Genomic DNA, 27,508 nt, shown 5'->3' on the forward strand with positions numbered 1-27,508 from the left:
CTCCTGCTGGCCACACTATTTCTGATACAGGCCAGGATGCCATTGGCCTTCTTGGCCGCCTGGGCACACTGCCGGCTCATGTTCAGCCGGCTGTCGACCAACACCACCAGATCCTTTTCCGCCAGGCAGCTTTCCAGCCACTCTTCCCCAAGCCTGTAGCGCTGCATGGGGTTGTTGTGGCCGAAGTGCAGGACCCGGCACTTGGCCTTGTTGAACCTCATACAGTTGGCCTCGGTCCATCGATCCAGCCTGTCCAGGTCCCTCCCAATGGCTGATTCAAGCCTACTGGGAGCTTAGAAGAGACCAGTTTGGCCACTGCCATGCTGGTGAATTGCCCAACTAGAATTAGTCCTCTTCCCTCCAGTCTACCAGAATCGCTGACTCTTTGCTTCTAACCAACCAACCTACAGGATCCGTATATCATGGTCCATGCTCCCAGCATTATTTTCAGATTAATTTGCAGATTAACATGCTATATTGCCAAACGTAAGGATCGCAATGTCTTATCTCCTATTCAGCATTATTGTAAGACTATACTCAGCAACACTGACATCAAGCCTATGGGTTCTAACTTGGCTGAACCTTAACAGCATTAACCGGAGCAAAACAAATGGCAACAAATAATTAAAAACACATCCTCTGTCCTTTTGTTTGCTTCTACTTTTCCACTGTCACCTCTTCTTTTCACTCATGCTATGTTGCTTTTACAGCTTCTGTGCCTTCTAAGAAATATCTGTGCTACTTAATTTCAGTGACATATCTAAACATCATTAGGTTTACTACAAGTAGACAGCTATGACTTAAAATGGAACAGCGAGTAAAATATGAACATGTAATGAAAATCCAAGCGAGCATTTTAAGAGGCAATATCGTGGTTTAACCCGCCAGGCAGCTAAACACCACACAGCTGTTCACTCACTCCCCCCCAGCGGGATGGGGGAGAGACTCAGAAAAAAGGTAAAACTCGTGGGTTGAAATAAAGACAATTTAATAGGACAGAAAAGGAAGGGAAAATAATGTGACGTCATATAGTACGGAATATCCCTTTGGCCATTTTGGGTCAGCTGTCCTGGCTGTGCCCCCTCCCAGCTTCTTGTGCACCTCCAGCCTCCTTGCTGGTAGGGCAGTATGAGAAGCTGAAAAGTCCTTGACTTAGTGCAAGCACTGCTCAGCAACAACTAAAACATCAGTGTGTTATCAACATTATTCTCATCCTAAATCCAAAACACAGCACTGTACCAGCTACCAGGAAAAAAATTAACTCTAACCCAGCTGAAACCAGGACAGACAAGTAACACCTTGGTGTATTGCTTTGATGGCCTATGTTTCTAATGGACAGACTATGTCACAGGCAGGGTATTGGGAGTCTAAGACAAATTATTTGAGGAAACGGTTCACACTTCTTACTTAAAAGGTTGATTGCATTTTAGACAATTTTCCTGCAGGTACTGCAAGAAAAACTTTATATACTTTACAAATCAGGAATTACATCATGACTGGACCATGTTTAACCAAAGTTTGGCCTTTGTCGTGATGACAAGGTTGAATTTGTTCTCAAATTTCTGCATAAATGCCACAACTCTTCAGGATGAGGGATTACCAGCTCTGTCGAGAGATATGCCAGAACAGGCAAGTACACAGTAAGCTCCTCAACTCTCTGCCAATGAAAAGCTCAGTCAGAATTAGCCAGAACCTGTTTTTCAGATTATCCTACAATCTTTCCTTGCCTTTTTGATCATTTACTCAATGTCAGATAACTACACACATTATCTGCATTATCTTCTATAGATTAAACAGCCATCATGTCTGCAAAAGAGCTTGTTCACCAGTGTGTGAAGATGGTGTCATTACAAATGTACATCAGATGGAAAAAAGTGTGAAGTTTTTTGACAAAAGTACTGTCATCCCTAAAGAAAACTTCACTTTCAAAGGTTACATAGAAATAAAAAAACCCCATCCAATATCTAGATACCACACTTTCTAAAACTTCATGGTACTGAAGATACAGCTCTACCAAAGCATCTTCCAAGAAAGGAGGGAGGGATAATAAGAAGAGGGAGAGGAAAAAAAAAAGAAAAAAGAGAAGAAAAGGAAGAGTCTGCACTGCATAACAATATAAGATACTTAGTACCTCACCAGCATCTGAGGCTTAGAAAACGTGATAGAGATGGACAAATTAGACCTTCAGATTTATGTCATTAGTGGAGAAACTTAGTCATGGGAAACAATTTGCCTTCAGTTGTACGACATCAAATAAAAATGCTGAAACACAAACACACAAGAATGCTACTATATTTATTCAAAATAAATGAGTCATTCAAGTGAATATAGGCACCATGCAAGAGAGTTCAGTCAAACAGGTAAGATCTGAGTGAGTTTGTCCTCTCCCGTAGCAATGGCCAGTCTGAAAACTCAGAATTTTAACTGACCTAACTGCTAATGAACAAAGATACGTCAACATAACAGAAATCTTGTATAAAGTCATATGGAGCTCTCACTGTGTGCCTCACCAAAGCCAACAGGAACCAAAGCCCAGTATTCAGCAGCTAGATTTGCTTGTCTGTGTCCAACTCGGTACCAGCAAGCAAAATTCAAAGGAGGAATGCTGGGTCCTAATCTTAGAGCATGAGCCAAGAGCTGATCGTAGGTGGAAACTATCAGCACAGACATGAAAGTGTCATGTCACACACTGTAAACAATGACAGGAGGAACCAGCAAAATTCTCTGGCCTGAGTACCTGTATAGCACAGCCTACAGGCTTGGCACAAATTCACCATGCTTGCAAGAAAAAGTTCCAGTCTTGATTTTACAAGTCTAGTGCTGGAGAATTGAACATTACCAGGGAAAATCATCCCAGGGATTATTAACCCTCATTAGAAGTGCACTGGCATTTTGCTGCTTTGAATGTGTCTTTCTTAAGATTTCATCCATTTAATTATCTCACAGACAGACACCCTACCCTCCTTTTCAGTCTGCTAGACTAGCGCCATCTTTAAGCAAACTTTTGTTCCTTACCTATGTACTTTTAGATGATAATCAGGCTCTACACTTTAACCTTCAGCCAAAATAAACTTTAGCTGTTTGAGCTCCCAAACTTCTTCACTACAAGGCACAATGTACAAAGCTTTAATTATTCCTGGTGGCTCTTCTCTAAAGCCTCTTTAACACACAGTCCTGAGAAAACAGTCTTCCTGAAGGTACAGGGTCTACATTCTTATTCAACTCTCCGCTACCATTATAACGAGACAGAAAAGAGGCAAAATACCTCTATGTTACAGAAAAGAGATGCAAAGTAAGCTGAACTAACAGAGAGAGGGCATTGCATGGGAAATGAGTTTAGTATTAGACCCCCTTTCCCACCACAATTTGAATGAAGTTATTTGAAACTCTTCATACAAAAAGTCCAAAGGTACAGATAATTTATATGACGTTTTCCCACCTTGTTACTTCACTTTACAGCATGACAGGAAAAAAATTATAGTAAGAGAAAGTAATTTGGTCTGATGGCTCAATTTGCTAATGCGCTATTCCTGCATGGTTGCTGGTATTCCTGGTAATGCTTCCACCTTTGGTAACTGCTGCAGTACAACTTTCCACACGTAGCACCAAAGGACAGAAGCTTGTTAATTCCTTCAAACCTGTATCTTGTTTTATTATGTTATCATTGTGTGTCTGCAAGCTACACACTGGTAAAACTGGAAAATGTCTTATCAAATTCAAAGCTGGTATTTCCATTTCTCCAAAAACAAATGAAAAAGATCGACTGTGAACTGTGTTATCATCATTAACAAGTTATCCACTGTTTTTGGTCTAATGCTGGAAAAGCTGTTGCAAATTAACTGAGAAGTAGGATGTACACTTTTGTATGTAAAACAAAAAAATGTAATGTCATTTGCAGACTTTAAATACAAATCCTCATCTGCATCAAGTGTTCTACACTTGATCATTCTAGCAAATATTTAACTGGTTTTAAATAGGCAATGGAAAAGTGTGCATGGGGTGGAATTCTTGCAAGGTTACTTTATAGATACCAGAAAGGAGTAAATCTATCCCAAACCCAATCACAGTCCCCACCTACAGTAGATTACATGGCTTGAGATACTAACTTTGATCTGAAGAGATCTAGTTAAGCAGACTTGACTGTATACATGCTTACAACAAAAGCACACTACTTACCAATGTAAAGAACCTCAACCAAGAGCTTCCCATTTTATGCAAGAATTACAGCTCCTTTATCACCTGACAGGTCATGGTGAGTAAGCCAGAATGCAGAGAATTAAGTCTTGGCTGGACTCTAAACTGAAATACATTTGTCACGTAAATTGTCTAAATATGAAAGAGCGAAAAATCCTGCATTACGCAGGTAGATTGGATGTAAGACCGCAAACTTTAGTTCTGATTTATTGTATGTTAAATATTAATGAATTATTAAGAATCCATTCACTGAGGTTTAAGCAACTCTACATCTTACATATTTCTAAAGCTGTACAAATGTATTTTTAATAATAGATAATTAATTTATAACAACATTAAATCTAAATTAAATCCTCATTTCAAGCCATAAAAGAAACCCATTGGAGAGCGGTGAGATATATACTGTTGCTCTATAATAAGGTCACTTCATCGTGGCACAATTTTATTTCTGCATCATATATTATTTGTGTAGCCAAACCAGTACAGACACACAACACAAGGCTTATGTAGCCTGACGAGAAATAAAAGCAGTGACCTCTGCAATAGGGCTATGTGTTGTTTTCCATTCTAACAAACAATTTGCAATTTGGAATTCCCTAATGCTTCTTGTCTTTCAGCAGTGACCTATCACGTTTGGCCTCATCACTTGTTATTTTTTCTGCTCACAGTTTCAGTAAAAATAATGCAGCCAGTTTTCTGAACAAAGAATTTTCTTATTTTAAATGTATTTGAAAATTTATTTTGCAACTTGTGGTAGCAAAGGGAAAAAAAAAGCTTTTATTGAGAAGTCTCTGCAAAGAAATTTGGTTATGACCTGACAAAACTCCAGTGCTTGGTAAATATTGTGTTTAGTGCATTCTGTACATTTTCCATGACACTTTTCATAAAACTGAGAAGCTTGCTGTTAAGGTGGGGCTGAACATATGCATACAGCTCACCAAGCTGGACCTTGTACTCAAGCCACAGAGGGATAGGACTTAATGAACACTTGGCATGAAGTTCAGGGATAACAGAGGTACTATGAATTTCTGCTAAGCAGACCAAATACAAGTCCCTGCAGTTTCTGCAAGAAACCTGCCTGTTTGCTTTGTAAGACTGGGTGCTGCAGAGCTCAGCAGCTGGGCACAAGGGCTGGGACAATACTGAATGAGACAATAAGGACTGCCACACTTATCCACAAGGAGACATGCTAAGCCAACTTCTATAACCTCATTGTGGCATTTCTCTGTTTGGTGTGTACCACTGCACAATCATGAATATTACCCAAAACCATCAAACAAGCACAGGTGCTGAGAAACTTGGTCTATGAGTATCAACAACCTCAATATACTGCAAGAGTATTTTGCTCATATTCCACTCTTTGTATAACCAACTACTAGAAACATCAGATTTCTGGCCTTATTCTATCCTGTGCACTCTCAACAGGGATCCTCAAGCTACTAGAGCCACAGAAGGGATTTTAAAAAGCACTTGCGTGACAATTGCTTCTAGTTCCTTCACTCTTCCACCCTTAACAGTTTCTTTCTTTCTATAGTAGCAGATCCTACCAAATCCTTCCATACTATGAGACCACACCAGTCAACCCTGCTGAGTAAAGCAGATGAACTAGAACCCCCCGCAGACCCCAGACAAATCTTTCTGAACATGTCATAGAACAGAAGTTTTAATACAATGAGAGCTTTTTTTATCTGTGGTCAGATCTGTACAGCAAAAAAGAAGGAACCCCCCCCAGCCCCTTTCCTAAGTAGACCAGTCTTACTAAGTGGGAGTGGCAAAAAGTGGGGGAGCTCAAGACATCGCTGCAGTGACTTTCATTCATGTCACAGGAGTATTCAAAATGCATTCCTCCTAAAGCTCTAGGCAGTGAAATGTTGTTGTGACAATAGAAGTGCCCACAGCAAAGGTCTGCTTGAGAACGAGTTCAGTAGCAGCAAGTTCTCACACAGAAGAGGGATTTCTCTATCAGTCTGTCCTAAACAGATCAAGTGTAAGCTCTATCCAACCACAGGTGCAGGACAAAAAACTGCCTGTTTTTCTAGACTTGATTCTTAAAAAATAAAAATAAATCTGTTTCTTCAAACTGCTCTGTTCTGATACAGCATCAGAAAGCTCCATATTAGGTCTCTCAAGAGTAGCATCTTTTACCAATCAAGTAATGTAGCTTAGTTTGTACTCACAGATCCTATTTTTCCTCTTATTTTATAGAGAGATTCTCTTCCCCTCCAGAATGACTATAATTATTCTATAAAAATACAGAGCATATGGAACACTTTCCTCCAAGCAATGGAACAGAGTGCCATAAAAGCAATGAACATCAGTAGTTTATTAGACGTGGTTTCCCTTCCCCATCATCTACTCAGAGCTGCTGTGAAATTCTATCGAAGTCATACTGTGCAGGGGTACAAAACAGCTATGAAAGGATTTGCCTGCATTACATAGGGTTTACTGTTAATTAGCTCTTGTACACACACGCAGTACATAAAACCAGCTTTTTTGTTTAGGAAGTGATGATTTGTTGAGAGGACGTCCTTTGTTGATCTAAAGCTAGCAGTAGGATTGTAATTTGAGTTAACATCTACACATCATTTTATGTAACCACTTGACAATGGTGGTCCTGGCTAATTAGTTTCTGTTAGTTAAAAGGGAAACGCAAATGAAATTTTCTTTGGGTATAAATAGAGACATCAGCTTACTCAGACCAATAACATCAATGTGCTATTTCTTTCCTATCATATCCACCACATGCTTCTGATCACAACTTCAGATTTGCAATCTCTTACGCACCGGAAAACAGAAACTTCGCTCCTCCTTTAATGATCTCTCCTCTCTTAGTATTAAGTTGAATGATTCACAGGAAGGATGAACACATTTAAAATTCATACTTTAAGCAAAAACTTTGTTCACAGCCTAGCTTCAATAGCTGAGTTAGCAAAACTTTTCTGGTGGACTTGGGAGCAGGGGAGCGTGGAAGAACCAGCCTTACGTGACTGCCTAGAGTAATTTTCTTAATGGACAGAGAGTATTATTTTTACAGTTTTTCAATCTTCCTTTTAGGCAATGGTTATCCAAATCTTTGAAGCAGGCATACTCCTCTTTTCGCTCTTTGTTCCAGAGCTAACCAGTACGCTATTCCACTCAAAGAAACCACCAACTACAATTGTTTGAAGGAATTGAAAGGAGGAGTGTCACTCTAGTAAGGGGTGGGAAAGGAGGCCAGCTAACTCCTTTGGGCATCCTGGGAAATTCCAGCCTCCATCTGCTTTCCATCTTTGCTTTGGTGATTTCTAGGAAAGGTTGATATAGAAGGGGAAACCCAAACTGAAGCCTTACAGTAATAATCTAGTACCTACTCCCCCCACCCCCAAAAGGCAGACAAAAACAGGAAGAGCTACGAGCAGCTGAGAAAAGCCGGGGGGCAAGGCTCTTGTCTCCTCTCTGTTCCCTGGTCTGAGATTCTCAGCACTGCAGGGAAGGAAGGAAGAAGACAGAAAGGAAGACAAAGAAGCAGTGATGTTAGTTACACCACCAGCTAAGGACTCCACCTTGCATGAGGAATTCTCTGCTGGCAAGGCCTGTCCCATTCCTTCGGGCCTCTGTGTCATCTGAGCAGCCCAAAGAGGTCAGCCAGAAAATCTGCTCAGCAAAACTGACTCAGTGAATCACATGAATTACAATCAGACAACATTGTGATAGGGATGCTCTGAGTTAAACATGGTATAAATACAGACAGCATACATCACAAATGTGAGGAAATGCTTTCCCTGCTGTATGATTCCAAGTACAGTATATCAAGAGCTATAATGACAATAACCGGAATTTGCAACTAACCACAAGCAGAAGAGGCACTCATTTCTCCGTGACTTCTAACTCCTTTAGAGTTTGAACTTTTCCTGGCAGTTAAGAACACAGTGAAAGCCTTTGTGAGGATAAATTGAACGCATCGAAAATAAATGTGGGTCCTCACATGGGGAAAAAAAAAAAGGCACATGAGATCCAGCAAGTAACCTACCAGTCATTTGAAAAATCTATCAAGTAGTCTAGAGGAAAAGGGCTAAAATAGCCCTTATACATGGCACTGAGCTGGAAACGGGAAGAGAAAAGGGTTTCTTGCGTACTTTTGGACAGAACTCTATTGAAGCGAAAGGTTTTAAAAAACCCAAACACCTATGCAGAAAGTCATGCAATGCATGTAAGGATTTTTTTCCACAGAATATAAGGGACCAAACATAAGCAGAAAGCCTGAAGTTTCACTAGTCATTTGGAAAACAAGCCATGTGAAGCACGTCTGATTCATCTTTATTAAACACGACAGTAAGAATTCCTTTGCTATTCTACCAGACTCTTACAAAAGCCCTCAAGTCAATGGATCATGGCAAAACCAATTTGCAACTGGAAAGAAAAGCAACACTGGTATGAAAATGGAAATAGGTGAAGATGAGAAATATCTCGTCGTTTGTGGTTAGAGTCCTGTTCTCACTTTCAGCTGCCTGAACAGCAGGCCCTTAAACTCACTGCTAATTCACATCAATGGAAGAAATTTGAGTCAATGGATAAGGGTAAAACTGATTATTAATTATTTTAAGGTCTATAAGTCTGGGGAAGGCACGCAATTGTTAAAGGGACATGAAGAAGGTTCTAAAGTGAAACACATCCATTTTTGATTTACACCCCTACCATAATAAAAAGTATCACTTTTGCCAGTGCAGTTTTGCCCATTTTTAGCCCCCCAAAAATGAACCATTTTCACAAAAAAAAAAAAAAAAGAGAAAGCACAATTTCACTAATCTAATAAAAGTATGAAATTTCCTTCTTTGGCTTGAAAGTGAAAGAATATATACATACTGACATTTAAACACAATGCAGTAGTTTTCCTAGAATAAATTCAGCAAAGTTGAAAAAAAAAAAATCCATCAGACCTAAAGGAAACATTTGAGGGTCTTCCCCCTCAGACTGAATGGAGCAGGAAATTATTCACTTAAGCAGAGTAAAACAATTGCTTTAATTTCCGCTTTCCTTGATAATTTGCTTTACCACCTTGACAGTAGATTCAAGGAGACAAAACCTACGATTTACACAACATAAAAGACAAAATAAGCATTGCCATCACATGGCTTAAGTCTGGGACCTTACTAGACAACACTTTCTTTAGTGTTGTGTCATCACATTTGAGGCTCCACTCCTTTAATTCCACCTTTAAATACAGGGCCCAATCTAACATCCACTGCGATTAACAGGAGTCTTTCCATCAAATTCAGTGGGTATTTGACAGTACCTCCAGAGACTTTACTAGTACCTGAACATTTTCAATGCAAAGGTAAGGTTTTTTGGAGTTATACCGCTGGAATTAAACAGTGAACAAGGTCTGACTGGCTTTTGGACTAATAGAGGAAGCTAGAGCGAGCAGCCTGTAACACTGTAAGAGAGTTACACTACAGTCAAGAAGTCGTCTTCCTAGTATAAAGCTCTTCATGTTCCCTCAAAAACTGTTTAAAAATCCAATTGATGAATGCACGTTATTTTAAAATCGGTTACTAAAGCAAAGAACTTCAGCATTGCCTTCATTCTCTGCAGTTTGGTAAGCCCCTTAAACTTATGCAAATAATAATACATTTTCTATATTTGTGCTTTGAGTAAAGTTGACAAAATGGAGACCTTTAAAACTGATTGCTTGTTTTGGGCAACTCAGTTTGGATGAGTACATCTGAAAATGAGTCCCCCACAGAAGTATCTCAAACTGGATACTCCAGCTCAGAAAGATTAAAAAAAAAAAAAAATTAAATTGAAATATTGAAAAACTCAGTCTTCTTCCGTTGCTTATTCATTGGTCCATGAATTAAGTCAAAACTGATATTGATTTAATTAAACAAGTATACTATTTGATAGCGTTTACAGAGTACTGTTTTTCAAGTCTAAACATGTTCTCCCTCAACAGCTACAAATAGTAACATTCACATTAGGTACACAACTAGGAAGGAAAGGCAACCTTAAAATCTTTTTTTAAAGACAAGAAAAAAACCCAAAGTAAAATCCTTAATGAGGTGAAGTTGATTGAAATGATATATTTTTCATCCAGTCTTAGCTCCTGACAGTAATTCCAAAGCCTGGAAGTCATACTAACCAGTTTGGATTTAAAAATAAACAAACTCAACGGCAACAAAGTGCTTTCATGAAAAAGAATGCAGAGTATCACCGGAATGTTTTGGGAGTCTTCCTGCATTAATTTGTTTTGATCATCATTACTGAAAAATAAAATTGCTGCAAGGTTACGATTTTTTTTTTTTTTTAAGAACAGAAAATGAAAAAAAAATCAAATAGTGCTATGTCAATTAAGGAAGAAATTCAGTTTTGCTGAAACTTTTTTCCACATGGAAGAAAAAGCTTCATTTGCTTTTAACCTCTGTCTTAAACAAAAAAAACAACAAATGGGGAAAAAAGTAAATTCCAATTAAACCAGAGTTTTCACCTTGTTTACTTCTAGTAAAATTTCATCAAGAAACACGTATATTTGCAGAAAATTTCAAAATTGAGCCCTTATTGATTTAACCTAGAAATAAATAAAAAAAAAAAAGGCATCTTCTAATCAGCCTAAACAAGTAACATATTTAATTGGCTTTCAAATCGAAAAGTAGATTTGGATGCTCAGAGGCGTATCTTACTTAAGGACAAATTATATTCTCCCCATAGTTTGTGTTTCTGAACAAACTGGATAGTATAACATTCCTATGGCAACCAGGGAAGGAACTTGTCTACAAAAATGGAAAAGTGGTGGATGTTACCTAGCATGTTGTGGTAAAGTGGACTGTCGTGTCCATGGATAGTAAATGCAGTCATGACTAGCGGGACCTCTACACCTGCAGGCAATTACAGAACAAAAGACGTCATTTGCCATTCACAAGGACATGCACACGCATGCGCCCTTGTCCACACGTGGAGGATGGAAGACACACAGGGAACGATCACTCGGCAAGTACCTATCCATCAGGCCAATGCAGTCCTCAATACGTGGTCCTATGCACCTGCAGCAAATCCAAATTGAAAATAGGGAGGGAAAGAGAGAAATCCGTTATTTACAGATCCAAGAAGCAGGAATCCCCTCTTTGTGCCACATTCTTAATTATAATTCTCAAGAGAGACCCAAGTCACCACAAAATTATAGCTTGTGACAAAAACAAGCTTGCAACGGGAACAATAATACCAACATAAACAGCACTCCAAGGTTGGACATATCTTGGCTCAAGCAACACTTAAGGCAGGTTTCACCTGCATACGTGGGAGTCCTGACAATAGAGTTGCTTTTTCTGGATGTTGTCTGAATCATCAAACCAGTGATTACTGCACAAAAGCTGTTCATTTGCAAGAAAAGACCTCCAGGAGCACAATGCAAAACTTTTCTTTCTTTCTGTAATTGATGCAATTGTTCATTCTGTTCTAAGTTCCTAGCTAGGGCAACTGCAGAAGTATTTTGGAAGCTGACTATACTTTTACCAGGGAAACTCAAGGATGAGCTTCCAACAACAAAAAACAGAGCAAAACATTGTCTGCCGATTCAGGCATTCTCTTCCGCTTTCCTTAGATGCTGCCATTAGTCCTCCACCTGCAAAATCAGCAGGTGCTCATCAAAGGCAATGGAAATGCAGGGAATCACTTTATGCAGCAGCACTAAAGCACAACCATGGGGAAAGAGTCTGTTTGTAAAACATGGATATGCGTGGATTTTCCTTGCCCTCATGAAGAGCAGTAGGTGAAGTGGTGTCCTAGGTCCTCTGCATTCAAATAGCAAGTCAATTACAGATTTACACAGCAGTCAGGATTCTCAGAGACAGATACCTAAAGTTAAGCTTTTAGGGGTTAAGACAACCTGACACCCTTTAGTGCTGAATGCCCAGCTAGTCCCTCTGTAGCCGTGGGGAGTATCTAGCTCTCAGCATTTTAAGGAAACCAAACCACTTATTTCAACTCTTTAACAAGATCTCAGAACCATTTTATTAACAGGCTCTTTGGCTGTACGTCTACTACAGGAGCAGGTGATCTGACGTATCGGTAGACTGAAACTCACTTCTGTTGAGGCATTTTCAAATTAAGGTATGATCCCCAACTCTTTTTAAAATCTCCTGCTTTCAGTTTGGCTTTGATAGAGGGATATGCATGTAAAAAAATCTGAAAGAGTTCAAATATGCTCCCATGAGATGATCTTTCCGCTTCACCATCACTTGCCACTCATCAGCTTTTGCTGCATTTAAATCAGCTATCACTCTGCCATTATAAAATTAATTCAGTGAATTCTATTTCCCCTTACCTGCCCATCAGGGAGAGCAGAATGATAGTGAACCTTACCTCTTGTTTGTTTACTTGAATTTTTATTTTTACATAAAAATTGTGACATGCAAACACAAATTGTAAGCATTTCCTCAATAACAGTTTCCTTCAGCAAATGTGCAGACATAAAAAGGATTCATTAAATACCCAGGTGGCCAGATAATGCATAAACGGAAAGGGTAGATTTACATGCAGTTCAAAAACTTGAGAGAACTCTTGATGGGTGTTTTTTGAAATTTCAGCTGTCCTGGGCTTTAGGACTTCAGAATTCAGGACTGTCTGAATTCTAACCAGTCTCAAACATATCTAACATTTCTTCCTTTCATGGCGTTCTCAGCAATTTACAGAAAACCAGTTCAGTAATGAAGGAGACTGAAAAAAAGTTGTTCAGAACTTCCATTTCCCTAGCATGTCAAGAGAAGCTGAGCTCAGACTCTTGCTATAAAAAAAAAAAAAAAGGCGTCCCTCTTCAAATTAGAAGCCTGAGAGCCCATTACTAGTTCAGATAACTGGCAGACTAACATAAAGAGCCTATTGTCTTGGAGTCATTTCACATCTGTACATTTATTCTCTCAGACTTCTGGAGAATAGGACTTGAATCCAAGAAGAGAGAGCTGTTTGGACCTCACCCACTCCAAGTTGAAATACCATTGATTTTTATTTAAACCTGTAATCTTCAGTGGATTTCCCAGCCCCAAACGGAAAACTCTGTCCAGGTGCAATTTCCATTACTCCTAGTCATGTTGAACAGTTTCCTACTCTCTGACTGGCTGTCCTGATTACATGCAGCAAAGTACAATAATGTGTAAGTAATGGCAATATCTATTAACAAGTTATTTTGCACCACCAAGTCATCAGTTATTTTTCCTCTGGAAGTAACTCCCTTGGTTTCAGGACTTTTTGACACAAATAAGTACAAGCATGACACAATCATACATCACATTGGTACTCCATTCACCCTCAGGGCTCCTTCTTCTGCTTGGAGTCTGGATGATATTTTCATTTCCAATTTCGCTCTGTAAAATGAACTGGTTAACTGATACATGCCAATTTATTAATGATATATTCAGTACCTTACAACAGTCCAATACAGCTTATACAGAAAACTACACTTGGAGCTTATCCTAGCTTTACAGATAATCATCCTCTGAAAGAAAATGATGAGTTAAAACAGTTTTGAAAATTGGAGTAACAACTGTTTTTTCCTGAAACAATCCTTTTCCCCCTCTGTCACAAATACTGTCTTCCATCAGTTTTCCTAAAGATTGAAAGGTGGGGTCTTAACTGTTCACAGATGTGGAGTAGCGAAGCCGTTTCTAGTCAGGTGAATTCTCAAAAATCTTTGTCATTGGAAACAAACAAAACTGATATACAATGTCATAAATGGATGAACTCTGGACAAGAGAAAACCTTAGTTGTGGCGATGACCTGGTCATCCAACCACTGCTATGGATAAAGCCAGACAACTCAAAAACAGGGGGTTACTTAGCTGACAGGAAGTGCATACTGATGGTGATAGTAAGACAGTTGAACTGGGGCAGGGGGTAGGAGGAAATTCTGCATCAACAAAATAGTAAGTTTCTTATTCAGTTTGTTGCCATTGAATTTGCACTATTATTTCAACTGAAATTCATAATGCCTTCCTAAAAAGGCATTAGGGAAGTGATTGTGCCCCTGTACTCGGCACTGGTGAGGCCACACCTCGAATACTGTGTTCAGTTTTGGGCCCCTCACTACAAGAAGGACATCGAGGTCCTGGAGCGTGTGCAGAGAAGGGCAACGAGGCTGGTGAGGGGTCTGGAGAACAAGTCTTATGAGGAGCGGCTGAGGGAACTGGGGTTGTTTAGCCTGGAGAAAAGGAGGCTGAGGGGAGACCTCATCGCTCTCTACAACTCCCTGAAAGGAGGTTGTAGCGAGGTGGGTGTCAGTCTCTTCTCCCAAGTAACTCGCGATAGGACGAGAGGAAATGGCCTCAAGTTGCGCCAGGGGAGGTTTAGATTGGATGTGAGGAAAAATTTCTTTACTGAAAGAGTGGTTAAACATTGGAACAGGCTGCCCAGGGAAGTGGTTGAGTCCCCATCCCTGGAAGTATTTAAAAGACATGTAGATGAGGCGCTTAGGGAGATGGTTTAGTGGGCATGGTGGTGTTGGGTCGACGGTTGGACTCAATGATCTTAGAGGTCTTTTCCAACCTTAATGATTCTATGATTCTATGAAAATACACCTAAGTTTTAGGGGCAAGACAGTCCTTCTGCCTTCAAATCCCTTCTGGACTACACATGTGTTGATAAGGCTTCCATGACTTCTCTGGTCTTGGCTTAGAAGGAAAATAAACTTTTGGTGAAGAGTAGTACACTTCCTTCAAAAAGTTGTGTGAGAAAATGCCTTTCTGTGATGAGGGGAGGTGTCCAGTGAGATCTCCCATTTGTGTCTTGCCCTGCGAGGAAGCAGACTGTCAAATGCTATTATATAACTAATATTTTACTTCTGTGAAAGTGTTCCATTTTGGCTAGCTCTGAAGGAAGAGGTGCCAAATGCTTTCCGACTCTCTTGAATTAAATGGGATAGCTGTCCCATGTGCCTCATATCTGCTCCAAACTGGCTTCAAGTAGCTCATGTTTATCATGGGGATGCAAGGCCAAGAGCACAGTTGTTGCATCCAAGGAAGTCACTCCTCGGTAGTTCTTTTAGTCAATGTAAGATCATTAAGAGGGCTGGATAATTACACACCTATTAACAGAAGCAGTCATTATACTTGAATAAGGGAGGAGAATGGCGTTATCAAATCTCATGCTCTAGGGTGTAAAACAATCATGGCAAGTGCCATGACAAAACTGTGGCAAAACGCTCACAGGAAACACAGAGGTGGGACAGAGACCTTCTTTGGTGACAGCAACAGGTGGGGATGACTAGAAACAACGTATGAGAGCTAACAATTCATTTTAGCAAGCACCCTGATTCAAAGAGAACTGCACTGCAGGAATGAGATAATACCACACTGGGAGCACTGCTCTGCAGCAGCTCAAAACTTTTTGATGAGTATCCAAGCTGTACTGCGAGGGCATCAGTTTTATTCCAGCAATTGATCTGACAGAGAGGAGAACAGACATGCTAGATGAAGTGGAATTACTGTTTCTCTGTACCATTCAGTCGTGAGACAAATATTAAGATGTGTTCCCTCCACAATCTATTTCACTGAAGAATCCTGATTGAGGGGAATTTAAATATTAATTTCTAAAGGAAGGGTAGGAAACTAGAGAATTCAGTATTGAAGTAGAAAAGGAGAGAGAAACTGATTTCCCTTCTCTCTGTGGGCACATTCAGCCCTTGACAATGTTGGCAAGAAGATGGACAACCCATAAACCTCAAACATCGAGGCAGTCGTTAACAGTTTCATTAACATAATCACATGCCAGAAAGGAACACTAGAAAAGAATACCCATGCTTACCCAGATTTGGGGGGTGGTGGGCTGTTGTTTTCATGAAGGGTAACAAAATACCTAAGAATAGACACATTAACTGTTTAATAAGAGGATGAGGATTTCTATGAGGAATAATATTTGACTCATGGCAAAGGGATAGCTCCTCATCTGGGAGGTAACCACACCTTTGCATACGTAACCCGGGTGAGACCTTTGGCCCTTTTACTAGTGGTATTTTGTCATTTCTCTGGGGATTGGCACACGATGCTAAATAAGACATTCTTTCACCTAATCAGCTGCAGAAAATAAAAAGAAGGGAAACCTGAAAGTTCAAGGATTAAATGACAACATAACTCAGAATAAAGGAACCCTGTGTCACCAAGGGTTGCCAATCAATACTGGCAAGTTCAGTTACAACTGCCTGATGCTCTTCCTATTTGTTTATGAACTAGAATGTCAGATTTTCATCACAAGGTATAAAAGCCTCCCTTCTTTATCCCGTTCTATCCAGGGAGAATAAAACAACCACCCACTTGCAAAATACTGACACATATGAAGTGGAAAGGCATGGAAAACATTCTGTTCCCTTCCTGGTCTAGGAGAAAGACAGTTATGCCACGAAGATTAGTAATAGTTAGATCATTTAGACCTCCTCAGAAAAGAGGAGGGAATGGGAAGAAATGTCACATCCTGGTCTTCTGAGAGGCCAACAGATCTGCAAGGCACTTCTTATGCAGGGCAGACAGTAAATCTATCATCCATAGCTGGGCTTGTCGGATTCGATCAGAATTGGCACTTCCACCATCTATTAAAGCCAGGACCAGAGCTCCTGCAGTGAGCTCATCTTTTCATATTGTTTCTTCTTACACTCTTCTTCCACAGTGGCAGCATTTTTCTTATTGCGTAACTGATTTAAAGGGTCTGAGGGGAAGACAAATCTGTAACAGATCCTGGCTGTGTCTTTGCGATCTCACTTTCATTTCCCTAATGGCTCTATTGTAATTAGATTTGCAAAACCAGCAAAAGGTCTCATTTTGAATGGCAACAGCTGTTGACATCAAGATTACATTGAATAATTTACTGGTTTAATTTTAGCTGCTAAACAATAAAAGCCTCTTGTCGAAGATTATTTCACCGGCTGGAATGTTCTCTTTTTTCCCCTGGCTGCCTCTCCGTTTCTTTGTATGCTGGACACCAACCGTCTCATCAGAAGACATTTATAACTTACGTGGCCCACGCAAAACAACAGTTGTGTATGCAGCTACTATTATTTTGTTGCAAAGATTCTTAATTCTGGCTTAGATACATTGGCTGTATATTTCCAAATGTAACAAGTGATTTTGGGCACTTAGACACGACTTGAGAAATTTATGCTCCGACTCCTGTACAGAGTCTGATTTCAGACAAACCTTTTGCATCAGTTCCCATATGAAAAAGGGGGCAGTAACACTTTCGTCTCATGGTAGCACTGCCGGGTTAGTTCGTCAATACCAAGGAGCAGACATGAAATTTCTGTCAACAAGTAAATACTAAAAATAAACTCATTGTACAGGCCTACACTTACATAAGTGTTAATGGCAGCATTTGCTACAAACCAGTGCTAGCTAGCAGGAAAGCTAAGAGCACTGCTGTGAAAAGTTGTTCTCTATGGCTTTCAAAAGGGGTGTAAGCTTTTTCACTGATAAGCTGCTGGACGTTCATGACTGGAACCTGAATGTCACGAGAGACCTGGAAATCAAAGGTTACATTACTGCTGCACACACTCTGTTTTCAGGAGCGGGACAAGTGCTTTACCAAGCCAAACTGTATCTAAATCATGACGCACTACAAGCAGCAAATAGTATGGCTCACTTCACAGAATTTGCACTTACCCTTGGGTGCAGTTTGGATGACATGGATGGCACTCATGATCCTCATCAGCGTATTTGAAAATGAAGCTGTTGGCCCCCTGTAAGCCATCAGGACATTTTTCCACACAATTTGGACCATCCTTAAAATGGAAACACTTCGTGCAGTGGTCAGGTCCCTGGAGAGCATGGAAGAAAGAAATGCAGTTCATTCAAGTTACTCTGTCTTTCCTGCTGCACTAGAATTGCAGGTCCTGGCATGACAGCACACTCAGCAATAACTGTAGTAGCATTTCTTTCCCAATAAACAGGGTAGCTGCATGGTTCCAGTCTCTGTTAGAGCAGCGCACATGTAAATCCTGGTGCTTTTGGCCATAAACTTATTCTGTACAGCGTAAGACTAACTTCCAGCTTCTAAACAGGTTTATCAATATTATTGGTGTGCTTAACACAAAGTACTTCATGCCCACCTGAGAAATTTCCTGCAACACTGTTCAAAACTGTTCAAAAACAATATTTGAAAAGCAACTGCAATGGCCTTTCAGTGGGATCCCCTACTCTGCACTCCAGAATTACTTTCCACACTGTGTTCTCCCTACAGTATCTGGTCACAACAATACTGAAGAACTACAAGGTCTACTTCTTCTTAATACATACGTAGACTAGACTAGACTGTTAAGAACTATAAACCAAGGCTCCTGGACAATGTAAAAGTAAAATTTTAAAGCTGCAATGATAAGCCAGTGTATAACCAAATCTGGTGTTCAGGTTGGGCACTGGTCTAGGATTTTATGTCCATGAGCCCTGCTACAAATCCAAACTTCCCTCGTGGGTTGAACACTTGAAACATTAGCTTCTTGCTTTATGGTTGTGTTGCACAAAACACAGTATTGCCACAAAAATGATGATGAGAATGATTGTCAGTGTAAGGTCTTTTCTTTTTTTTCATTCAGTAGGTAAGTCATAGAAATAAGGAAATAAGTTACGCGTTAGATTTTCTCAATGATGAAGAGCCTAAAATACAACTCCTCATTGCCCAGGATACTTGTGACTTTTAATCTTGGCACTATACAAAAGACCAAAAGAAAGAGACAACTTCTATCTCGCAAAAGAGCAATAACCTTTGAAAGAAGACTCACTGGCCATTATAAAAGTGACAGCCACAGTTAACATTCATTTAGGATGCATGAAAAAAATTCTCTATCAAAACAACCTAAAAGGCTAACTTAAGTAAATAAACCCAAACAACATATTGTTCAAGCTCGCTGAGAGATCAAGACAAATTCCTACACTTTTTTGGTGGGGAAAAAAAAAAAGTAACTGAAGTTGTAGTAGAACAGGTTAGAACTGAGTATAAAGAATGAAAACAGTGATAAAAGAGGGCACTCAAATCGCAACTGAATGCTATCTGTCATTTAAAAACTTCGTGGATCTGTACCATTAAGGCATTAAGACAACTCAGGAAAGAAAAGGACACTACTTTTTAAACCATTTTCTTAAGGAGACTGATCCAAGGAAGTTTATTCCCAGCATCAATTTAACATGAGCAGAATTCTTTCCCTACATGAAGAACATGCATTTTTTATGCTTTTGTTAACATTAATTTTCTATAGCCACTCTAAATTCTTTAAGCAGAATAACATGAGCAATTCTTTCCCTACATGAAGAATATGCATTTTTTCTGCTTTTGTTAACATTAATTTTCTATAGCCACTCTAAATTCTTTAAGCAGAAAATGCCTGTGCTTTAGGACACTTTAAACAAGCTAGCCCATAATACACCAAATTTTGTTCTTACCGGCCCATAGCACGTGATCATGTTTTCTTCCATCTTTTCACACTGGGGATCACACTCCACACAGACAGAACCATTTGCAAATTCTCGAAATTCCCTAGGAAAATATTTTTGCAGGCAGGTTAGGAGAAAGCAAAAGTGAGACTGAAACTGAGACAGAATAGCTGTCTCTTCACCTGGTGGAAACCATTTCAGCTTCACTAAGGTCAGCAGACTGTGCCAGCTGAGATTGCTTCTGTTAACAACATTATGCTGCTTTACACCAGCTGAAAACCGGGCCCCATCAGCAACCTCATTCATAGGCAGGTGAAGCAGTAGACATCTTGTTTACCAGTATAAAACTAGAGTGTTTTTTCTCCTCTTTCCTTAAGAAATAAGGACCTCATTAACAGGACAAAGCAGCTCATTTCTCAATTTTTATCTATGGAATTGTCCCTCATGGCTCAGATTCAGGAAGCCACTTGTTACATGTGAGACATCACTATCAGATAGGAAAGGATTAGAAAAAGCATTGATCACAGTGCTGTTTTTGTTGTTTTAGTTAAGTCTCTGCGCACACTCCTGTTTTAAAGCCCATTCTACAGAAGGCTCATAACTTTTTTAGCAACAACAATTCTAGACTGAGGTCTGAATCTATAAAATATCAAAACAAATCCTTTTCCTCACTTATTTCATGTATTCACAAGAAACTATCACCCAAGTGAGTTGGGTTTTTTTATTAACCACTTATAAGGGGGGAAAAAGTAGTGATAGTAGGAGAGATTTCTTCCTTCAAACACCTGATGTCTCATTTCAGCTTCCAGTTGCCACTCACAAAAAAACCTCCAGCACCTTCTCAACACAATTCATCCCACCTTCTAAGCTGAGATGAATTAACACCTGAACAGGTCACTTCTCTTCCACTAACCACAGAGAGAATCTATGTAACTAGCTCAGACTGGACACCTAAGCTTTGCAGGTGGATCCCATCTTGTTGCATTAACCAGTTAAAATATTCACATTAAACAGTTAAAGATGTGCTGCACACTCATGTTAGTGGGCTCTAGTAATATTCAGGTAAAGGTGAAGGCCTCTGTGCTTAGTTTATCCACATTCTCCCTCTGCTCCTCTACAGCCATTAGGATCTATTGCAACAATACAGCTGAGGAAAACCTCACTTGACCACGGCAAGTGAGCTCACCCTTCTCTGGCTGTGGAGATAGAGCTTTCCTGTTGAGGACTAAAAGAGAAGTCAAATACATCTGACCCAACCCTGAAGCACCTTTGCTGCCCTTTCAGTTTGAGCTGAAAAAGACAATTAAAATAATTTAGTTTTTTTATCTTAACTTTAAAAGAGGTGGCAGGGACCTTGCTATACTGTCATACAGGAAGTGAAATTCCACCTGCTTCCCTCCACAGCCTAATTATGAATTTCTTCTGCTGCAGCTAATATAAGCAGTTCAGCTCTGTATTTCTGTCATAAGCCAGACTCAGCCACCTCCAGAAAAGGTGATGCACATGCATGAGTGGGAGAAGGAAAGGGGGGGAAGAACTCATGTTGGTTTTATTATTTATATTTGTGTGTACACATACATAGTGTGTTATGAAAACAAAAAGAGAGTGAGTTTTCCTACTTTGAGGTCCTTATCCTTTATCACATGCCTAAATTTAACTAAGCTGAAAGAACATAACTGTATGTGTTTCTGAATAGGGGTGTCAATATTCAAGTAGGGCTAAATGGTGAGTTTTTTAGTCTTCACCTAAATCAAATTGTTCACATCATCAGGAATGCAAAAGGTGCAGCAAACTTTTGATGTTGCATGAAAATTTTAGTCAGTAGAAAACTAGGTAAAGCCTTCTACACAAGTTCAGATTTGGAAATACTTAAAACTTACCCCACAATATATTTCACTCAAAATCAGTAATATTGGCAATGGAACCAGATATTGATTAATGTAAAACCAAAATAACTTACTCATTAAAGTCCTGAACGATGTAGTCAGCAACTTTAGGGAAAAGTGCAAGGGAAATATCTTACCCATCATACAGGTTACAGGAGTCTATGCAGGTCCTTCCCCTGATGAAGCGCTTGCAGGAGAGACACTGGTCTGGCCCTGGCCCCCAACAGCCATCACTTGAGCATAACTCATTACACACCATTCCATCGGCAGCTGCAGGGAGAGAGGATACCGTCATCAATTCACATAGTCCTCTGAAATCCAAAGGAAAACATTTCATTCAGCATTCTGCCGTAGTCAGAAAAGTAAACTGAACCTTCAGATTTTCTAGAAACAGAATAGAGAAAAACCAGAAAATTATCATCATACCACTACAGAAACACACTGTGTACTCACAGTTTGAATACTATACACACTTCTGGTCTGTTCCTTTCAGAAAGGAGACAGTAGAATGAGAAAAAGATTTAAGAGCACTGCAAGGATGATCAAAACTAGAGAAGAGCTTCTATACCAGGAATAAATAGAGGAGTAGCCTTAGATATGGTTGAGAAAGGACACAATAAAGGTCTATAAAATCATGACAAGAAGATGATAAGTAAGCATGAAACAATTGTTCATTCCTTTGTCCAAGTCCCTCATGGGCATTCAAAGAGACAGGAACCCAATAGGGTTCAAAACTGAGATTTTTCTTCTTAGAAAGTATAGCTCAAGCTGCAGAATTCCCTGACACAGGACATGGTAAATGCCAAAAGTTTAAAGGATTTGAAAAATCAATTGTCCAAATCCACAGAAGGGCTATTAAACTAAAATATAAAACACTACCTCTGAATTGAGGACTCCCTAAAATAAAACTTATGGATGGTGGGGGAAAAGTTGAAGAAAAGTCATTATTAACTGCATTTTTTTAAATTGTTTTTGCAAAAGCACCTGAAGAACCAAAGAGACTTTATATTAAAACCCCAAAAATACATAAAACAAACAACGGTCCCTGTCTCAAAACCAAAATTCAGCTTAAATAAACAAAATGAACAAAGGGTGAGGGGGAAAGGTTGTTTCAAACAATATAATTAATTCTGTGTTTTTATTTTATATAAATCCTTCTCTACATAAATATCTAGATGACTGTGACAGATGGAGAAAATAAGCAAAGAGCAAAAGGAAACACGTTATCTCTCCAGCATCTGAAAAAAGTCCAGTTGCACAGATTCAGCCAGACCCTGGCATGTGAAAGGGTAGATCTCTTAATTTGAATTCACTCTTGCATGATGAAATGTTTTATGCAAATGGTTACATACTAGACTGTGTAGATTAAAAATAGCAAAGATCTGAAATATCAGAGATGGCAAATATATAAACACTTTTTTTTTTTTTTAAACCACCGGAAACAACTTGAGGGAAGTGTCAAATAATAAATTAAAAGTAGGTTTGTTGGTAGAATTCTACCACTCCCTCCAATGCTGTAGCAAAGATGCCCAGTCAGGAACACATACACACACTGAATACTGTTTTACACAACAGCAACTGCATACGCCCAGCACACATTTAAAGAGGGGCAATAGCAAAATCAACAGAAAATCTTTTTGCAAAAATGCAAAAAGCCTTCTGGCAGCTTTATATTAAATAAAAAGACAGTAGTTCTTTGCGCACTATTTTTCTACACTTCTTTCAGTACAGCAGCATAGCTGGGTGACTGGAAAAAAAAGCCCTATTTTCATTTCAGGATGCCTGATGGTCTTGTCTCCACTGTCAAGACTGGAATACTGCAGTTAGGTACTGTCTATTACAATCTACCATAACAATTAAAGAGTATACTGAGTTTTATTACCTGAGAAGCACAAAGCCCTTCTAAATCATGAAAGAGTCAACAGAAAGATGCTTTCTGCTCTCCACAGCATGTTTTAACACTGGTTATTCTGCGCTATGGTGGATATAATGTCCCACATTTGAACCACTGAGTATCTGTCATAGCAGCCTACTGTACGGGAGAGCACACTGCTTCACACAGCGACTCTCTCTTTAACTGCTCTTTAATCATCGCTTTTCATCATGCATCATTGTTTGATTTTGGCACCATGTTTGTCAAATACATCTTTCTGATCTATACAGCATGCCTAGCCTATGTCCTCTTCTGTTTCCTACAAGGCAATTCCTGTACCTCCTTTTGCCTGCTGACATGCAGGAAGTTCCTGTCACACTGGCAGGGTGCTTTCCTTTGACATACACTACCTGTCCCATCCCTCCTCCCACTGTCACCCTGCTTTCTGACCACTGAATTTATCAGAAAGCACTTCTTTCAGAAAAAAAATATGCAATAATTGTATGCATGGTTTCTCTCTCCTAGCCCATGTAGCAAGTAGGCAGGAGAAGTGAAGCTTCTTCCATATTTCCTTTCTTCCTGCAATGGGACATTTTGCTTTACTGAGATTGAGAATGGCAGATTTTCATCTACTTGTTTCTTTTTCTGCCTAGAACATTTTCATAATTCAGTGTCAAAAAAGGACATTTCACCTTTACAAGAAGCATAGGAACCAATCAAAGATTTCATGTCCTCCAGCCCTTGCAGGCAAACTGATCCAAGAACAAGAGATTCGCCAGCACGCTTCCTACTTGTACAGTGCTGTTGCTGACCCTGCATGGCTCTGCTGTACAATATATGTAATTCAGCAGGTAGATGAGCACTGTCTTATTCAATACAATACAATAACCTCAGACATGAAAAGTCTGCACACTTATGTCTTCTCAAGGCTGGAATGCTTGCTTGAATACATTTTTTTTTTTTTTTAAATATCATATATACTTTCTTAATGACAACATCCAGAAGGTGTTCAGAAGTATCTTTTTGGTTCTTCTTTTGCCTCAAAGCTCAAATCAGGTACAGCCAAACATAAAATAATTAAGTTTAGGAGTAATTCCAGGTGTTAATTTAATTTCCTTTAAAGCATATTAATTCTCAGAGATTCCAGCACAGCAAGAGAGACCTGAGCTATTTAGCATGCCATTACCTAGAGATGTCTCGTTCTCTTTCCCTGAGCTCTGCTGTAAATCAGGAGTCATTCTGCTGCAGTCAAAGGAACCACACCACACAAAGCCAGTATGAGCAGAGACAAAAAATCCAGCTTTTCATTACTGTCCTAACCCTAACTTTTTTTAAGCATGGCAATGCTTTTATAACAACTACCAAATGTCAGTAGTTCCACTATGCTGCCACTGACTAAACTTCATAGAAATCAAAGGAACTAGGTGAAAGCTTTGCATTAGCAAATACTACATGTGTAGCCCACACAGCTTCCTTTTTCACCTACTTTTAGACATTTTATGTATATCTCAGTCTAACACTGGCTTTGTGCAGTACAGTTCTGGAGGCGCATTGACTTGGTATTAAAGGCCAGTTTGGGCCTATTTCATGTTCATTGCCTACAGGAGCACCCAGGAAAAAAGTTCCGAGTGATACAGCTGGTCATTTCAGGGGAACCCCAATTATGCCTTAGGATTTAGACCACACTTGAGGGCTCCCTCAGAGCAGACTCCAGCACTTCATGCCTCGTCTGCCAATCTCCCTTGATCTCATCCAGTCTCACGGTGACGTGTGACTGACACTGACCAGACAAATATACGAGTCCTGCCTCACATTGCCTGCCACAGGGACACCTGGGATTAACAGACAGCTTCAGGCTCAAACTGTATCAGCAAATAAAAAAAAGAAGGAAGAAAACCTAAATCCAGAAATTATCACAGTTCTAATTAAGCAAACTTTTTATATAAATAGTTTTATTTTCTAGTTAATTACTCACTTTAAGTACTTGTCACGCAATAAAAAAACCCACCTTGCTTTGGACATCCCTTTGTTCTCATTTTCAATCTTAAGAATATTAGTAATTCTTCTGATTTTGTTTTACACACTCATCATTGAAAGGCAGTTTCCTATTTGCTTTCTCACCTTTTTTTGTAACTTGAAATTGTGCTTTTATTACCAGTGATTTCCTTTCTTTTCGCTGTTCTCAGCTGTCAGACTACTCTGGGATCAGAATTTATTTACACACGCATGCACACAGTGTTGCACTAAAATATCCCTTCAAATAGCAAGTGACACTATTACAAGATAGCTCAGAAAATATACTGAATAACCTTCTGCAAATAAAATGAGAGCTTTTCAGTAAAGAAAATCATGATTACCCTATTGAAATCTAGCCAACACAGTGCCTGTAGTCTATGAAAAAAGCAATAGGAAAAAAAATAATCACTATTTTCTTCTGCTTATTTCTAAGTCACAGAAATGTTTTCATAAATGAATACTGACAAGAAGGGAGTGGGTTTTTTGACAACTTATAAAAACCCATTATCCTTGTCTGTCTTCCTCTTATTTAATTATAGGGATGGCTAAAGAAATGTTTCAATTTTAGACACATTCTTTAGCATTTCCATGAGCTGAGAATGTTCTGAAGCTCCAGCATATCACACAGCCATATATGGAAGGAAAGAACAATAATGCTTTTGACAGGAACTCATTTTCAACGGGCGTTTTAGAACAAGTGTTCATTCTTTATCAATGGGGTCACACAGGTTAGAAGCAGAAAGGTTCAATGTTTTTCCCCAATCTAGACAGATCACAAGAAAATTAGCTATCTAAAAAAAGAAGAATTATTGTTATTTGGCTATAGACTTATGGGCCTGATCCAAAGCTCCGTGAACTCAATAGAAAAGCTTCCACAGACTTCAATTAGCTTTGCATCACACCTGATAATGAATGTAATCATTTATTCAAGTTGTTAACTGGTGGCTAAATTGGCATAATTCATAACAATCACATTTATAACAACCTTCGCCTATAAAGGTTTCACTGTACACTGCGGGTGTCACTAAAGCTGAAAACAATTATTTAAATAACTTTGTATAAAAGAACATTTTTTCTACATTTATTTTGTGTACACTCATATTTAACATGAGTCACCTCTGACTGTTCTGTAAAAATCCCATGCTGGGAAAAAAAGGCAGATTTTTCACTTCAGCACGGAGCAACGGTAAAATCTAACTACCAGAGCACATTCTCTAGTAAATAACTTTATAGTCATTCATTCTGCATCAATAATGTTCATAACGAAGTAAGTTTTATGCACAAACTGTGTTTAACATCACAGTTTATAGTACTAGACAATTAAAAGCCTACATTAGATGAGAGCTTCATGCACTGCATTTTAGATAAATGCTCTCCAATTAATTTCCACTCAGCTTATCAGTTTTAAGATGCCCATTTGCCATCTGAACTCTTAAACAGCCTTGGGAGACACTATCAGACTGTGCTAAAGGTGCAATGTCTGTTGAAGCCTCAATTTGTCCCTTGCCGTCAAGTCTTCTCCTGTAACCTGCCCCGAAGCCTAGGTGTCTTTTAGCATCTATGCAGTTCAGAAGTCTCTCACTGATGATCATGTACTGCTGCCCTTTCCGTGGCGCTCAGCCTCAAAGGTGCCACTTTCTTCTATGTTCCCTGTGCACACAAGCTTGGACACTGACATTTCTATCCCTGAATGTGTGTAGGGAAGGTGGAGAAGAGAGAGGTCACATTCCTTCCAGGTACCCACCCCCCTCTGGCCCTGCATGGGACAATATTAGAAAGATAACACAAAGTGATAGAGCTTTGTGGGTTTATGGATTTTTTTTAAATTCAAAAAACACAAATATGGTTTGCTCCAGTATTTTCAACATTCTACAAACAAGTGAAGTCTGCCCTAGGCTTTTAACCAGCTTTTGGAAAAGCCATCTCAAAGGTGGTGAAATATTTGGTGACTACTTTAACATTGTTACGAAGTGGCAGAAATAGCAAGATGAAATAATTGACAGTATCATAAATATATATATATAAATATATAAATATAAATATCACTATATAAAGTATATTTTGCATGTTGGATAATTCTGTAGCATTTTCTACTCTCTGAAGCCTGTTGTCTTTATCTTCCTTATGGAGGGGGAGGGGGGTGTGAATCAGAGTTCTGTCAACCCC

At 39.3% G+C, this 27,508-nt stretch overlaps 1 protein-coding gene across 1 annotated transcript in view; it reads right to left on the reverse strand.

Moving 5' to 3' along the window:
* The window catches only part of ERBB4 (erb-b2 receptor tyrosine kinase 4), a 423,308-nt gene that overhangs the window by 151,523 nt on the left and 244,277 nt on the right, over window positions 1-27,508 (reverse strand). The window contains exons 12-15 of the mRNA XM_019472536.1: window positions 21,591-21,723; window positions 19,577-19,670; window positions 17,804-17,958; window positions 10,971-11,045 (exon numbers count right to left, since the gene is read on the reverse strand). Of these exons, the coding sequence (XP_019328081.1) occupies window positions 10,971-11,045; window positions 17,804-17,958; window positions 19,577-19,670; window positions 21,591-21,723 (457 nt within the window). The remainder of the gene's footprint in view (window positions 1-10,970; window positions 11,046-17,803; window positions 17,959-19,576; window positions 19,671-21,590; window positions 21,724-27,508) is intronic.

The sequence above is a fragment of the Aptenodytes forsteri genome, unplaced genomic scaffold (genome assembly GCF_000699145.1).
Source record: "Aptenodytes forsteri isolate BGI_AS27 unplaced genomic scaffold, ASM69914v1 Scaffold340, whole genome shotgun sequence".
NCBI lineage: Eukaryota > Metazoa > Chordata > Aves > Sphenisciformes > Spheniscidae > Aptenodytes > Aptenodytes forsteri.